This window comes from Hibiscus syriacus, unplaced genomic scaffold (assembly GCF_006381635.1).
Source record: "Hibiscus syriacus cultivar Baekdansim isolate YM2019G1 unplaced genomic scaffold, ASM638163v2 tig00110610_pilon, whole genome shotgun sequence".
Classification (NCBI taxonomy): Eukaryota; Viridiplantae; Streptophyta; class Magnoliopsida; order Malvales; family Malvaceae; genus Hibiscus; species Hibiscus syriacus.
In genome coordinates this window covers 85,443-102,973 of record NW_024062800.1, presented here as the reverse complement: position 1 = coordinate 102,973, position 17,531 = coordinate 85,443, and the positions used below count along the sequence as shown (strand labels likewise).

General features: G+C 38.0%; 1 protein-coding gene across 2 annotated transcripts; it reads right to left on the bottom strand.

Annotated features, from left to right (window-relative positions):
- Positions 1-9,124: 9,124 nt before the first annotated feature.
- On the bottom strand, positions 9,125-17,021 carry LOC120135550 (protein argonaute 1-like). 2 transcript variants are annotated; one of them, XM_039151824.1, is made up of 22 exons: positions 16,958-17,021; positions 16,424-16,903; positions 16,143-16,351; positions 15,678-15,827; positions 15,441-15,574; positions 15,190-15,299; positions 14,746-14,852; positions 14,403-14,541; positions 14,206-14,322; positions 13,980-14,087; positions 13,831-13,902; positions 11,525-11,647; positions 11,235-11,400; positions 10,905-11,164; positions 10,650-10,792; positions 10,484-10,546; positions 10,339-10,402; positions 10,112-10,247; positions 9,956-10,029; positions 9,734-9,828; positions 9,546-9,577; positions 9,127-9,404 (listed from the first exon to the last, which is right to left on the bottom strand). In XM_039151824.1, the coding sequence occupies exons 1-22, from the start codon at positions 17,012-17,014 to the stop codon at positions 9,187-9,189; spliced, it is 3,057 nt and encodes a 1,018-aa protein (XP_039007755.1). In that variant the 5' UTR covers positions 17,015-17,021; the 3' UTR covers positions 9,127-9,186. The 2 variants fall into 2 exon arrangements, with proteins under 2 accessions (XP_039007754.1, XP_039007755.1); XM_039151823.1 differs by having other exon boundaries at positions 9,125-9,404; positions 16,424-17,021.
- Between the last annotated feature and the right edge of the window lie 510 nt (positions 17,022-17,531).

The following is a 17,531-nucleotide window of genomic DNA, read 5'->3' as shown; positions in this document are numbered from 1 at the left end:
ACAGTTGGTGTCAGAGCCGGTTAAGGCATCAATATCGTGTACGTGTCTTGTAGGAATTGTCGGAAACTCGAACGAGTCGACTGTTGCCGGGACGTGGGAAGGAAGCTGCACCCACCAACCCGAAGAAGAACACCGGGAACCCAAATGAGTCGACTGTTACTGAGGAACGTGGGAGAGAAACTGCCCCCTCCAACCCGAAGAAGATGGACCAAAGCAAGCCGCGAAGGCGTTTCCTTAGAGCCGATGGTGGCAGAATTCAGGGATAGGCTAGAGAGGGTCCAGCATGACTTCAAGACGCTGGAGGACCATGTCTTGGAGCAAGTTGACGTGCTCAAGGGGAGTACCGAAGAGACTAGCAACGAGGTAGAAGTTCGGTTCATACAGCTAGAAGATATGATCCAATCCTTACGTGAAAGCATCGAGGGGATGCGGGAGGACGTGACGCTCTGCAAGAGAGCCGTCGTTAGCGGGAGTGCTAACATCACCATCTCCAACCCGAGGGTCGAGTGCCCCAAGCCGCAAGGGTTCAACGGGGCAAGGGACGCCAAGAAAGTCGAAAACTACCTATGGCGGATGGAGCAATACTTCGAGGGAATCGACCTTAACGACGAGGTGGCTAAGGTAAGACCGTTGCTTTATATCTTTCCGATACTGCTATGTTATGGTGGCATAGGAAACATGCCGACATAGAGCGAGGGGCTTGTCGGTTAGAGACATGGGACGAGTTCAAGAAAGAACTCAAGAAGCACTTCTATCCCGAGAATGTGGTCTACGAGGCTCGCAAGAGATTACGGGAGTTGAAGCAACGGGTACTATGCGGGACTACGTAAAAGAATTCACAACCCTTATACTTCAAATTCCTAATATGTCCGATGATGATCTCTTGTTCTATTTCATTGACGGACTACAAGGATGGGCCAAGCAAGAGATGCACCGTCGGGACATTAAACGGTTGATGAGGCCATTGCCATCGCCGAGTCACTCATCGACTTCCAACCCTACTCCCACACCAATGCGACGAAAAATAAAGATAAGTATCCAGCCAAAGGTGGGGGAGAACGGCGGGAGAATTACCAAGACAACCCAGACCGAGATCACCAAAGGCCACAAGCTAAAGAGGGAGATCGTGATCGACGTCCGGGCCGAAGGGACTATGAAGAGAAGAAAAAGGCCTTCGTTCCCAAAGGAGGATGCTTCTTGTGTAAAGGGCCGCATCCGATGAGTAGCTGTCCCAAACTTGGTTCACTGTCTGCCATCGTCGATCATTAAGACACAGATTCTCAAGCAGAGATGGGATCGATCCAAGTTCTAAATGCCTTGAAGGCCAAGTCATTGACACCAACACCGAGTAATGGGCTCATGTATGTGGAAGTAGTGATCAACGAGAAGCCGACAAAAGCTATGGTGGACACGGGGGCTACCCACAATTTTGTGTCTAAAGATGAAGCCAACCGTTTGGGCCTGAAGTACACTGAGAGCACAGGATGACTCAAGACGATAAATGCACAAGCGACACCATTCTATGGCGTGGCACGAGGGGTCGAGCTACGCTTAGGCACTTGGAAGGGCCGAGTGAACTTTTCGTCGTTCCTATGGACGACTTTAATGTCGTTTTGAGGTTAGACTTCCTCCGATAGGTAACCACTTTCCCTATGCCTTCTTTTAGTTCCGTTTGCATCTTGGAGAAAGGATCTCCTTGCATGATCCCCACGGTCGAAGCACCTAAAGAGCAAGGTCGAGATGTCACACAACTCTCGCCCATACAACTTGGTAAAGGCATCAAGAAAGGGGACATTACTTACTTGGCCATGCTAAAGGAAGATGACGAGATCGAGAAAACGGATGACCTACCATTGATCATCCGTGAAGTCTTAGAGGTAGGCCTGTAAATGAACTGAACGTTCAACGAACCGTTCATGAACCGTGCGGCGGGAAGTTCGTTTATGTGCGTTTATTTATTAAATGAACGAACATGAACAAGATTTTTTGTTCGTTTAATTAAATGAACAAACATGAACATAGGTCTCGTTCGTTCGTGAACGTTCGGTTATGTTCGTTTGGTTATGTTCGTTTATGTTCGTTCGATTATGTTCGTTTATGTTCATTCATTTATGTTTAACACAATCTTCTTAATCAATTTTGGTGACCAATTTGTAAGTATCTTAAAAATATTAATCTGATATTCTGATGACCAACTCCATAATTAACCCAATTTTATTTGGAGATTAAATCCAATATGTTAACCTGTGAGGCACCTCGCACTTATATTCATTTTCTCCCTTTTTTTCTCAAACCTTATTGTTCACTGGAGAGTGGAGACGATCTCTGAAAGATTCAAAACAAGTTATATTATAGTGCATTATGAAGTTTTACATGTCTGTTTTCATCTCTTTCTCTGTTTTATTTGACTTAATAGTTGATATGTAAAGTTATTGTGGGTATCTTCACATCTAAAACTCAAGAAAACATAATACTTCTTTCTAGAAATAGATGGGAAGATAAAGGTAAAAATCGGAAGTATATGAGCATCAGTAAAAAGAAAAATATATAGAATTTGTCAGAAAACAAAACAAAGGTTTCTATGCAATTTCTGAAAAAGAGTGTAATAGCGGAAAATGATTGTTCATATGTAATCATGGAACACTAAGATAAATGTTATAGCGTTAAATAAAAGTCGAGTGAATCATTTAATATCTTTAAAAGATCGATCGAAATATTTGATATCTTCAAACATTTCATCACTGCTAATAAGCTCTTACGCTATTTATCACTGTAGATTTGGTTGATTTGCATTGTCGACTATTTTTCATGAAAGAACAATGGAAGGTAGGGTCTCCAACGTTTATGTTCGTTTATGTTCGTGTTCATTTATGTCCGTGTTCGTTTATGTTCATGTTCGTTTATGTTCGTTTATTTATTAAATGAACGAACATGAACAAGTTATATTCCTTAATAAACGAACATGAACAAAAAAAATTTTGTTCGTTTATGTTCGTGTTCGTTTATGTTCGTTTATTTTTTAAATGAACGAACATGAACATACCTTCGTTCGTGTGCGTTCGGTTTGTTTACAGGCCTACTTAGAGGAGAACAAGGACGTGATGCCGCCCGAGTTACCAAATAAATTTCCCCCAAAGCGTGAGGTGGATCACAAGATCGAGTTGGAACCCGGTGCCAAGCCGTCAGCCTTGGCACCCTACCGAATAGCCCCATCCGAACTTGAGGAACTTCGAAGGCAACTCAAAGAGCTAGTTGATATGGGAATGATTCGACATTCGAAGGCACCGTATGGCGCACCGATACTCTTCCAAAAGAAGCACGATGGGTCGTTGCGCATGTGCGTCGATTACCAGGCACTTAACAAGGTAACCATTAAAAATCGCTACCCAATCCCTTTGATTGCTGATTTATTTGACAGACTTGGAGGAGCCAACCGTACTTGGACCAGTTCATGGTGGTGTACTTGGACGATATTGTGGTATACAATAACTCCATTGGGGAACATGTAGACCACTTGAGGATTGTGTTCAAGATACTTCGAGAGAACAAGTTGTACGTCAATAAGGAAAAGTGCACGTTTGCCACCGAGGAAGTACACTTCCTTGGACATGTAATCGGCCACGGGAAGCTATTCATGGACAGGAGCAAAATCAAAGCCATAATCGAGTGAGAGCCGCCGACCAATGTAAGTGAGATGAGGTCATTCCTTGGTCTAGTAAATTATTATCGCCGGTTTATACAGGGTTACTCGGTGCGAGCATCACTATTGACGGACCTACTCAAGAAGGGGAAGGTGTGGGAGTGGTCCGAACAATGCCAGAAGGCCTTTGAGAACCTGAAGGCAACAGTTAGCCAAGAACCTATCTTGGCCTTTCCCGACTTTACCATGCCGTTCGAGGTGCATACCGATGCATCTGACTTCACTATCGGGGGAGTATTAATGCAAGAGGGGCATCCGATAGCATTTGAGAGCCGCAAGCTAAATGACACCGAGAGGCGGTACACGGTGCAAGAGAAGGAGATGACGACCATCATCCATTGCTTGCGGGTATGGAGGCATTACTTACTCGGCGCGCACTTCACCATCAAGATCGACAACGTGGCGATGAGTTACTTTCAGACCCAGAAGAAGCTATCACCAAAACAAGCTAGGTGGCAAGAGTTCTTAGTCGAGTTCGACTACACGTTGGAATACAAGCCGGGCAAAGCCAACGTTGTAGTCGATGGCTTAAGTCGAAAGACAGAGCTCGCCGCGATCTCTCTAGCCAAGGGAACCGTGTTGGAGCGCATCAAGGAGGGCCTTGAGCAAGATCCAATGGCAAGAGAATTAGTAAAGCTGGCTAGCGATGGCAAAACCCAACAGTTTTGGGTAGAGGACGGTCTACTCTACAACAAGGGACGGCGAATCTATGTTCCAAAGTGGGACAACTTAAGGCGAGATCTTATCAAAGAGTACCACGACACCAAGTGGGTTGGTCATCCGGGTCAAAAGCACACTATGGCATTGCTAGAGACGTCATACTTTTGGCCCCATATGAAGGATAGCGTGGAGCTTTACGTGAAGACTTGTCTTGTGTGCCAACAAGATAAAGTAGAGAATCGACAGCCGGTGGGATTACTGGAACCTTTACCAGTTCTCCAAAGACCTTGGGATACGATCACCTTGGATTTCATTTGTGCATTACCCAAGTCCGAGGGATACGGTTCGATCATGGTCGTCGTGGACCGATTTTCTAAGTATGTGACTTTCATATCATGCCCCAAGGATTGCACTGCGGAGGAGGCCGCGCGAGCATTCTTCAAGAATATCGTGAAGCATTGGGGCTTACCAAGGAGTATCATTAGTGATCGAGACCCTCAATTCACCGGACCCCTATGGACGGAATTGTTCAAGCTCATTGAAACCGAGTTAAATTTCTCCATAAGCTTTTATCCTCAAACTGATGGGCAGACCGAACGGGTGAACGCTTTGTTGGAGTGTTATTTGCGGCACTTTGTGAGTGCTAACCAACGAGATTGGGCTAAATTGCTAGACGTCGCCCAATTCTCTTATAACTTACAGCGGAGTGAAGCCACAGGCCGGAGTCCGTTCGAGCTTGCGACCGGACAACAACCGCTCACGCCGCACACACTGACAATGCCACTTGATGAGGGTAAGAGTCTCGAGGCCGCCAAGATGGCTAAGTCATGGGAGGAGAACGCCGACATCGCCCGCGCATGTTTGGAGAAAGCACGGAAGAAGATGAAGAAATGGGCGGACAAGAAGAGGCGACATCGAGAGTTCTCCATTGGAGACTTAGTCCTTGTGAAGCTTTTACCACAACAGTTCAAAGCTCTTCGAAACGTTCACAAAGGACTAATACGTAGATACGAGGGACCGTTCCAAGTACTTGCCAATGTGGGTAAAGTGTCTTATCGCTTAGACTTGCCAAGTACACTTAAGATTCATTTGGTCTTCCATGTAATTATGCTCAAGCCATATCATACCGACAAGGAAGACCCAAGCCGAGGGTATTCGCATCGAGCACCTCCCATAGTAACCAAGTCTTATGACAAAGAGGTGGAAACGGTGCTCACAAGCAGGACGGTTCGCAAGAGAGGAGTCCCACCGCGTACCGAGTATTTAATCAAGTGGAAAGGACTACCAGAGTCCGAGGCAACATGGGAACTAGCTGAAGACTTGTGGCAGTTCGAATAACATCTCAAAGCGTATGAGGCGACGAGGACGACGCCAGAATAGGTGGGGGAGAATGTCACAAACTTGGGCTTTTTCCCCATACTTTGGGATATGTTGGGCCACATTTGGTCTTGGAGATTGATAGAATAGTGTAGATTATTCTAGAACACTCAAGACTTGTACATATTCTAGAAGCATTCTAGAGTCTTCCATGTTAGGTAGGAAATTATGGAGAATTCTATAGAATCTTTCCCTACCGTAGGATCAAGTCAATCTCCACCGTCCATTGAGGAGGTGGTATGCTATAAATAGATGTAGAATCCTCATTTGTAAATCATCCAAGAGTTGTAAGCTTTCAAGCATATCAACAAGCTTTCTCTCAAAGTTCTTTCCTTTCTTCTTTTTTTTCCTTGCTAATCCTTTCCCACATTTGCACGAGTTTGAGTGAGGCTGACTTAGCTATCGCGAGGGGCGAAAAGGAGCTAAGGCCGCACGAGGCTTATTGAGAGATTAAGTCTGTGACAGTACGCTCAGGTTTCCGGGTTTGACTTTCAGACCAGGTATGGGGCATTACACAAACCATAATAAATCTGAAGAACTAACTATGATCTAATCATACTAAATCATCAAGAACAAATTACTAGATATAAAAATGTACATAAATTAATTGATAGGTTGAAATCTTTAAGTATTTCTTTGGTTGTGATCTTCTAAGAAGATAGAGTTATCTTGAGAATGAACTCTCTGACGTGAATAAGAGAAATACAAGATAATCTATTTCTTAGAGACCATAACCCCTTTATATAATTGATTTAAAAATCAATTATTGTTTGCACTTATAACTATGCCCCTCGTCAAATTATAAATACAACTTTAATAGTATCTACACTTTTATTTCTATGATACTTATAATACCTTATAACTTTATAACATAATTGATCACTTAATTTATGTCATATTTAATGATAACAATATACATTACAAATATGTCTCCATAATTATGGATTATAATTCAACACATGTTATTCAAAGACCACCGATAACCGTAAATCAGAATCTAGTAATGTAAAAAAAACCATCAATGAACATAAATCGTGTATCCAAATCTAATCTGGAAATCCAAAAACAGGAAAGATCAACATGATAAAAATGAACGATATCTTATCAATCGTAATAATGACAACTCTAGCCCTGAGAAAAAATAATAATAAAAAATAAATGTCAAACTATAAAAAAAACATGCTAAAAAACATAAGTGTGCAAAAAGACATAGAAAAATATGTCATAAAAATAGAATTATTTAAAATTTTAAACAAAAAAACAAAGTTATGATATAATAAAATAAAATAAATATGAATACCAGCGATCAACGACAAAGTTGATACCACCGCCAATCATAATTATAAAAAAAATAACAGCAACGTAAAAAATACAAGACAGAAATTTGAAATTGATTTTCTTTTTACGGATTGATAAAATATAGCATTAACATCTAATTATACAACATAATATCACCCCTAAGACCAATTAATATAGTTTCATATCACACACATCAATCATGTTCAAAATAAATTATAAACTCTTTACTAATCACAAATTTAGATATTCAAAATAAATGCTGTAATTTTGGACGTAATTGGAATCGAATGAATGCAAAGTATTTTTATTCTCAAAAAAATATTATTTATTAATTTAGTAGTATTTATTCATGGACTTGAAATATATTTGGGGTTATATTGATTTTGGGAAGATATTTGGAGAAAACAGTAATAAAGATGAGAGGGACAAGACACCTACATTCCTAATCTACAAATAGGTTGGACCTCAAAGGCCTTTGGTCAATGGTCCACAAAATCAGCTCTGTGGAAAACGAAAGCTGGACCAGAATGAGACTGCATTTTATCACGTCTGAGAGCAATGCAAAGCCAAACCCTATGTTCCACAGGCTAGGCTTTTAGGGCATTCAAGTCTGGTCATTGTCCCTGCCCCTACAAAATTAAAACAAAAGCTCTAACCTATGGGTGGATGAATGAATGAAAGAAAGTCTAGACTCTTTATTATAATTTTTAAATAAAATATTATATAAATTATTATTATTTTTGAGATTTCGAGTTTTAACATCATTAATGTTAAGAATGCAAGCATTTAATGTTAAATTGTTAAAAATTATCTTAGAACATATATTATGTTATACTTACATTTGATTAATAAAAAAATGGAGAACGTTTCTGTTGATGAAGTACAACAAGAATATCAATGTATATAGAGTTTTTGAATCTTATATCTTTAAAAAAATTACTATCTTTTGATATGATCTTTAATAAGGGTTACATAATATGTTAAAAAAGATTGACGTCTTATCTCTTCAATGAATCTACATATCCTACTAACTTATAAATAGTAATCATGATCTTACATCTTATTAATATCAATATTAAAGATCATTATAAAATCTCTCTATTAAAATCGAGAGAAGATATTTAAGATCCTAACTTCAATCTCAACTTTTGTATAAATTACAAAAATTCCAACACCAACCAATGGTCATTCTATCACCGACTGTATCTCTCGATCTAAATCAAAAGAAGTGAATCTTTTATAACAATCGTAAACTTTATTTTCATAAGCATAAAAAATAGATTAAGTTGAAAAATTATTCATAGTACAATTTTAAAATAATTAATTAATTAATTAATAATAATAAATATGGTGTATATCAATTCAGAGAATGGTCCCTAGCCTCCTCAACTTGGAAAATTTTGGCAATCGAGATCTTGTTGAAAAGACCATTATTTTTGTCCACTTATGACTTTGATTTCTACTGGGTAAATGACACAATGAATATGGGATACACGAATCTCAGCTCTTTAAAATCGTCCACCGCCACAATCAGTTCTTCCAAGCCCAATCTCCGCCGTATATGTTCTTCCATTATGATAGAAATTAAATGACATTTAGCAAGAGGTAGTTATCGATAAGTTCAATCAAGTTAAAAAAATTTAATTTAATGAAATTGATAAGTTATATCATAAGATTTAAATTTTATTTAAAATTTTCTAATCGAATCTAATCAAAATTGGGCTTTTGTCCAAATATAAATAGTATATTAAAAATTTACCATCATCCCCATGACCAAAATACTCAAATAGCACCTTTAAGATACAAAACCATTATATTTAAAAAGCATTTTTATCTTATCGATTGGTTTTAATATTTCTTTTAAAAAATCTATTTTACAATAAAATCAGCATAAATCAACTTTTGATTTAAAGTGTCCCAATATTAAAAGGACCATTAAAGAAATATTGGGCGCTATAGGATCCGAACTACAGGTTTAGTCTCATAAAGTCATTAGAAACACACAAATACTTGAACCAAGGTTAACCGAGTTGAACACACTAAACACAATAACTTAAGCTGAATGGTACTCACACAGGATAGGTTTAGTCCAACACACAAACCACCAACAAACCAGCAATAATACCATGAAATTATGCCGATAGGCACCCTTAACAATAAAACATAACCCGCTTGACATTTTCCTTGAGGGCGGGCAGGGGTCTCACGGCAGCACTAGCAGCAGGTGCTCTCGTGCTTCGTGCACCTCCACCCATACCTCCTCGCCCTCCCGCTGTACCACTCATCATTGATCCGCTATCTGAAGTCTCTGGTTCCATGTAAAAACGAGCTCGGAATGCAGCAAGATGAGCATAATATGCAGGGGGAACTGCACATTTATCAGTCAACTACGTTGTTAATCACAAAAATGCAGAAAAGAGGGTGAGGTGAGGTGGGTTGGGTTGGGGTTGAAACTAGTTCACAGCACTGGAAGACCATTTGTACATTGAAGATAAACGAAAGAACTTACCGATGGACACAGATCTTGTGCACCTTGCATATCTGCAATACATGAAAATTAAGTAAAGATAGTAACTTGCAATACTGCCTCCCATTTTGGATGGGGCGGTATTCATCTCAAATGAAACGATAAAGGGATGCAAACGGAAAAAGTTGTTTGTAAGACTGAATTTGTTAAAGACCGAGATAAGAACTTACGTATAGCAAAGGTTGTTTGTAAGAGACTGCAAAGCATCAGCTGTGAACTTGTTCTCATCCCATAACACATGATAATGAGCTGGACGGCTTGTACCCTGTTTACCGAGATTGATAAAATATTAAAAACACAAACTACAACCAAATAATCTACCAAAAACCAATCAAAGCAGAAACAAAGAAAAAACATTCTAACATTGAATGAAGAAGCAAATAGTATATGACCTGAATCCCAGCATGGCTGCATAAGTAGAAGTCAAACTCCGTGGGGTGACAGATTTTGGAGTCCACCACTGTGCCTGCAACATACATACAACAAGAATACAATTAATCATGTTTCAAAGGTGAAATGGTTGTCAATTACGACTGAATAGTAATTACCAGGCAAAATATTCCCACTCTTGTCAACAGCATTGCGATCATGATGGTTGTTAGCAAACAATCTTGTATGATGTCGCTTTTGTACGACGACAAAGGTAACTGGAGGCTGATAATTTGGCTCCAAAGAAGCACATGCCTGAGGTTAACGAGTAAATGAGAAACTGAAAAAAGTGTGAATAAAATGCAGAGATTTGGCGCTACAAACAAGGTCAACAAAGCAGCCTCACCTTCCGAATAGCATCAAGTTCATACAACAACACTTGATAAAACTGGCCTTCACTAACACCATCCCTGTATATAGAAAATAGAAAAATACAAAATAAATCATAAGCCTAGAGGGGGAGAATAAAACAGACAGCAGCTTGACTATGCCTGTAGAATATGATGCGCTGTGGCTTATGTCCAGTTGCTCTCCGGAAAGAAATTAGGAGCTCCCTGCATTACCATGAAAACAAAGTTAGTTTTCAGACAAGCTACAATTGAAACCTATCAAAGGCAAAATGGAATTCAGACGAGAGGCAAATGGAAAAAACCATACTTAATCATGCCGCCCGAAACAGTACCCCTTACTGGATCCTGCCATGTCTTGAATAAATCTTGAATGAGCTCCTGGCGATGAGCTTGAGCACAAACCAGACCAGCATACTTCGTAATCTCTGGCCAATCTTGGGAAGCAACAACCTGAACATTTAATTAGATATTATATTAACGGATAAAATTTCAAAGAAGCCAAAATTAAAGAGGCCATGAAATGCATGCACCAAAAGCAAAAAGGTAGTAATAAAGAACATACAGCAGCAATAGAAGGGCTTGAATCCTCCCCAGGATGAGGATGGGTAACATCAGCACCAAAAATTATAGTAGGCCGGTCACTGACCAGAGGTATTCGTCGTGATATCGCATCAACAAGAACCGTATTTCTTCCCCCAACCTTAACATTAATCTTCAATGCCACATTAGCCAAATATTGTTTACTCATTTTAAATACATGTTTAGTCAAGCAGCATTGAGAAACAATTCCGAGATCTGTCTCACAAATCCTTTTCAAGTCACCTGCAAAGAAATAGAATATTTTAAATAATTGTGTGAATTTTTTTTTGAGAAAATAAATACAAATTTATACCATATAGAGAGCCATTATTATCCGGGAGAATAACAATAAGAAGGTCAAGCTCTTTGTTCTGGGGTTGGATTCTAGTCATGGCATCATGGTATCGGGTTTTCAAGACCTTCTCCACCTGCTCTGGACGAGCAGTAATTGAAGGAAGCACTGGTTCAGGAGTAAAAGCCTACAAATGACACAAATAATCAAATATCAATGTTGAATGTTAAAAAAACCTATACAAAATAAAATTGTTCAACAAAAGAACTCAGACCAAAAAGACATTGATGTTATGTTATTGCAACTCTTACCATGCCAGAGATATAACACATTTGTGCAAGTTCATAACAAAACCTTTGTGCAACACTATCTTGGACTTGCCGAGAAAAGTTTATGCAGATCCAGTTCTTTACTGTTCCACCATTAACCATTTTCTGCAACATAGTCAGACATCAAAAAATGTTCCAAGAAAATTTTCAGTTCAACATTCCAAGCAGAAAAGATTAACTTCATGCACCTGCCAGTATATCATTCATTCAAACACATGTCAATAGGCGCAGAGCAGTCATTTACATGAAGAAACAAAAAAAATCAAATATTCAAAATGATCACGACTATAGATTGTAGATAGAAGCAAAAATTTAGAAGACACAACTCAATACATGACATTCATAAAGCCATTACAAATATAAAATTTTATGATAGGCTTCTGAGTTGGGATCAATGACTCCTTAACCTAAAGTCAACCTTGATTCATCAACCTAAAATCAAATTAGTCATATGAAATGAAGTCACCAAGTTCATCCTTTACAATTAGAACTATCAATTGAGAGAATCAGGGTAATTAGGTTTAGATCATTTAAGGTTTTAAAAACAAGTTCGTGACAAGTCATTTAAATTTCAGGTCATTCCAGGTTCAAGTCATTCAATTTTGACACTCAAGTTGGATTCAAATCATTGGGGGTCAAGTCATTTTGAGATCAAGTTATTAATGTTTGTTACTCATTATCTGAGTTCGATAATAAAGATCATTTAGGTTCAATTTATTAAATTTAATCAATTTTCTGATCAAGTTAGATCATTTAGAATTTAACCAAAATATAGAAATCAAATAATAAATCATATTAAAAATAAAGACAGATATTGTACTTTTAATTTAAAAATAAATACATATTTAACTGGAATTTTCTCATTCAAACATAATCCAATATTTGACATTCCTAGTGCTTGAACCCAAGACCTCCTAGTGCTTGAACCCAAGACCTCAAGGAAAAACAATTTTTTTTTAATTCAAGACTTAAGCATCTATTTTACAGTTTTACCCAAACAAGTACTATTATTTGAATTTAATATAACTTATTATTATAATGAGGTGTACAGATCATTACAACATACACATTAATGATTATTTTCTATACTTTTAAACTAATCACTTGTTAAAATTGCAAAATAATTATAGACATCATAGATCTTAATCATTGCAGTATTTTACATATAGATCAGAAGACAAATATAAGAAAAGGGTAAATTTATACATACCAAATGTCTGTTTTATTCGGATTGGGATGAATGTTGGATGCAATTATGTGTTCAACATAGGTATTTTTTATTTTCTCTACTCATATCCCCATATCCAAGTCTGAATATGATCGAACTTGGGTGTTGTACACATTTACTCAAAAAATTAAAAGTCAAAGCAACATAACCAAACGTGCAAATAGAATATTTTATCAGTCCAAAACAGTAATTACAAGTTATAAAACTAAAACAAATGAAAATTTTAAGTTATTTTTTATTTTTATTAAAAACATAATTACAAGTTTGGTTCATTTTGAGTTCAGATCATCTTCGAGTTCAGATCATCGAGTTCGGATTGTCAACTTTATAATCAAATCAAGTTAGATAGAGTTTAGGTAAGTCGGATTGGGTTTTTCGAGCTCAGATCAGAATTGAAAGATCTATTTTCAACTAACATTTGAAGTTCAACTTAACTGCTTTACATAAATATAGAGTAAAATTATTACATAAAGTTACACATGCATATATAATGATATAAATGTTTTCTATATTAAAATCAAACATTCAGGGCATCTCTTCGGACCGAATTCACCCTTCATTTCTGGGGATGAATGTCTTCCTTTAAATATTCCTTTTTTTGTTCTACCTTAAATATTCATCTTTGAATCATCTCTAAGTCAGAGAACTCATAATTCAACCCATTTAGACAATACTTTATACTAATAATAAAGCTCCAAAGCCAGCTTGATGTATCAGGTCAAATGACACCGACACAACTCATGAACACAATTTAAAAGAAAAAGAAAGAAAACAGAAAACGTTGTCAGGCCATTAGTTCTACACTTTTCCCTTAAAGTAGGGTAGCAGATAGATCCACTTTGTTCTAAAGTTTACAATAACTATAATTTGTTTTCTTGTCACATTTATCTAGATAATCAAATTATTTATTGAATCCACACACTTGTCGATTGTGAGATTACTTTGATTAAGACCAAATACACTAAAAGAACACAAATACAGGTATACAGAAATCCCGCTCAAGTATCAACATCACACAATGCATGCTCTAGTATTACAAGAGTTTGGCAGCAATAGATACCTTATTCATCATATTCCATTGCCCAACTTGAGGAAGGCAGTTCTTCTCTCTACCCGTATCATGATATTTAAGCTACAAGCAAAAAAGAAATTCGAAATCAAGAAGAAACAAAAGATGCAGAAAATTGAACATGATTACAAGTAACTTACCCATGGTGGAGGTAGAATGCGTGCTTCAACTGAAGCAAGCTTCTCGCTAATTTTAATTCCGAATTCCTTTGCATAAGGATCCTCATGATAAGCATTCTGATGTACAGTCTATAAAAGGAAATATAATAAATTAGTCCAGCGGTAACAAACCAGCAATGGGAAATTTTTTCTTGATTAAAAACAAAAGAATGTTAGTAACACAAAAGATAGGATAAAAATATCAGACCTGCATAATGTCTCTCTCTCTTTCCTGAGGACGCTGACAGGTGACCCTCAGTAGAGCAGTGATCTGTCTCTCATTTAATCTCTTGGAGTACCTTTGACCCTCAACAATCTTGCATACCTATGTTAATCACTATAAATTAGCATGCAAATCCATAAAGCAATTACATCTTCAGTTTAAAGGACTGGAGTTTACTTTACCTCCATTGGCAAATAATTTGCTCTTTGCTGGTTTCCAACTTGTAGGCATGGCCACTGGGTGTGTTGGATGATGAAACCATATGTTTCATAAAAGTACTCCACAACAGATTTCATTGTACCTCTTTCATCAACAGGAAAACTATAAAACAATAACGTCTGTTATAGAAATTTCATAGCACATTAAGATGTATCAAGGAAATCTCACGTCACATGCATTACAATATTTGGACTGCGTCTGAAAAATCCTCAGAATTGTAAACAGTTACTTCTAATATCATTTACGACTTGTTGCTTTTTTGTTTCTCAAAAAGATATTATATCCCAGACTAATAGTAGTACTTACGTAAGCTCTCTAGTTGCCTGTGATGTTAAACCAGATATGCGATATTTTCTTCGCATGTTTCCACGGTGTGTAACTTCCACCCTGACTCCTCTAAGCGCCTTTTTGATCTATTTATTTAAAAGAAAATATAATACAGAGATTAAAATCAACATTTAAGGAATACAATTACACAAGTAAAGCCAAGGAAAAAAGCTTGTATACAAAATATATAAGGGGAAAATGTTGAGCCAAGATGGAAACACAATAGCTAAAAGAATCGAAAGAGAACACAAATATGCCTAGCAAAACTTTTCACCTGCTGAGACAAAAGCAATCATACTTGTTTCTTAAAAATATATGTCTCGAAATTAGCTGATTTTACCAATAAAAATAATAAACTGCAAGGATGGCAAACTGCTTGCCAACCATAATTTCCAAACAGGCGGAAATTAAATAAATCCTAACCTTCACACGATCAGCATCAGATAATGGTCTAGAAGAAACATCCCGATTTAGCAATTGGGTCACAAAATCAATAACCGGCAATGGCTCAATAAAAGCAGTTGAAGACATATCTGTCCACAAGACTATTGTTAGCGTAAAACAATGTACAATTAACAGACAGATCAAATGCAGGCATAACCACACATGTGAACCACCCCTAGGCATGAGAAATAGACCAAGACATGAAAAATGATAGCCTCATAAGCCAATACCAATATTCAATGAGAGCCCCATCTGTGTAGGACGAATGCTCTGGTAGAAACCACGCCAACTTTCTATTCCCTCACCCAAAGACTGCCTTCTCCCAAGGTTAGGGGAGTAAAATGAACGGCCAACAGGACAGTACCTATAATCAATTCCCACAAGTCTCTCACTGTATCATATATCGAATTTGGAAGTAGAGGCAAAGTGGTAAACATATATGGAAGAGAAAAACTAAATAGCAATACCTCGAAGTAGGTAATTCACGAAGGACAATGTCGAGAACCTGAAGAGCTTCCTGAGGTGCATCAGCTTGCTTCCCTTGCAGAAAGAGTCCAAGATGGTGCAGATCAGCCCGTGCAGCAAGTTTGATCACAACTTTAAAATCGCTCTCTTTTCTGCATTAAGAATATAATAAGAGAGATAATATATATAGAAAAATATATATAAAAAAGTCGAATCCCCATTTCATTTGAACTTTTTATTTTTATATTCTTTGTTGTGCCAAAAAAAATTACAAGGAAGATTAAATAGTAATTGCCACTTACTAGGCATTGAAAAACCTGTTTAAATCATTGAGAAAGCAGAACTTAGCATTTCAAATCCATGAATGATGCAAAACTTTCATCTAATTTTTTAATTTGTAGCACAAACAAATAAAAAGGAAAACAGAAGTTACATAACATATTGGAAACAAGAAGGCAAACAACAACCTTTGCATTCCTGACCCATCATCATCATCAAGAAGGGAGATCTTAAACTCCTTTGACACAAAAGGGAGAGCCCCAGCAGTATAAAGGCTCTTTCGGCCATCATAAGCAGGAAGGTGTTTTCCAAGATACGATTCTCTGTATAATTTTACCAGCTGCTCCATTACAGCCCGGTTCACTCCTCGTGATGCAATCTCCGGTGTAATAGTAACCTATTTTCATTGAAAATAACAATAAAAATCCTGCAGAAAAGGCTAATTAAACATTAGAGAAAAGGAACTCACATCATACTGGTGCAAATCCTTATCTGGTAGTTCAGCAAAGAAATGATTAGCCTTGACTATACACTTTGTGCCAGAGCTACCCTTTCCAGGCCGAAGAGGAAACCTCACTGATTTGCTAGAAGCAGGGACCGGCTGAATTGCTTGACCGACTTCTTCCGGGATGGGAAGCTGCTGCTGTGTTGATGGTCCATGCTCAGGTGGTCTGGACGACGAACCTGCCTCAAATGAAGCAGGCCCATGGAAAGTTTGGGTTGCTTGGTGCAGCTCGGAAACAGGTGGTCGGGATGGTCCCCCATGAGAAGGCCCTCCTACACGACCACCAGTGCCATAGCTCCCACGTCCTCCTTCCTGGGGAGGCCCACCCCTTCCCCTGCCTTGGTATTCTTGGGGTCCTTCAGCATACTGCTGTTGCGACATAACGCGACCCCGGCCACCAGAACCTCCCCTAACAGTTTGCTGAGACTGTGGACCCCTTCCACCCGAGTATCCTCTCTCTCCACCTCTTCCTTGTTGAAGAGGGCGTTGCGTGTCACGGGACTGAGAGCTCTCACCTCCGGCAGAAGTAACATCAGTTCTCTTCTTCCTAACCATGTTGGTACTACAACAGGATAAAGAAGAGAAAAAGGAAACTCGTATCAGACAAAAGTAAACACCAACAATAAAACTAAACTAAGACAATGAGTAACTTCAATTTCCTGAGAGGAAAACAAAACACAGACAAAAGTCAAAGCAAAGAAAAAAAACAAGAAGCTGCTACCATCAACAACCCTGACATACCTTAACAAACTGTAAAACATAGAAACAGAAACCCTAGAACATATAACAACAATAACATGAAAAAAATCAGCGAGATCCGTGAAAATCGACGATCTAAGCAGCTATCGAGAAAATACAAACTAGGAAAAAAAATCCGTACAAAAACAAGCGAAAAAAACAGAAGCTAAGTCAAAGCAAACAGATCCATCAACAACAGGATGAAAACAAGCTAAAAGACATGCAAATTTCACCTGAAATCTGCTCTCGGAAAATCGCTTACCGCCAAGTAAAGTTTTGTTGGTAGCAAATGTATACTATTGCTGATTATTTCTAACGGAAGATAATAAAATAA

Coding starts and splice junctions, on each gene's coding strand:
- LOC120135550 (XM_039151823.1), bottom strand. CDS start 17,014: ATGGTTAGGAAGAAGAGAACTGATGTTACTTCTGCCGGAGGTGAGAGC. Junction 10,403..10,483: donor CAGCGCATCATATTCTACAG/GCATAGTCAAGC, acceptor TTCTATATACAG/GGATGGTGTTAGTGAAGGCC. Junction 10,030..10,111: donor GAGTGGGAATATTTTGCCTG/GTAATTACTATT, acceptor TGTATGTTGCAG/GCACAGTGGTGGACTCCAAA.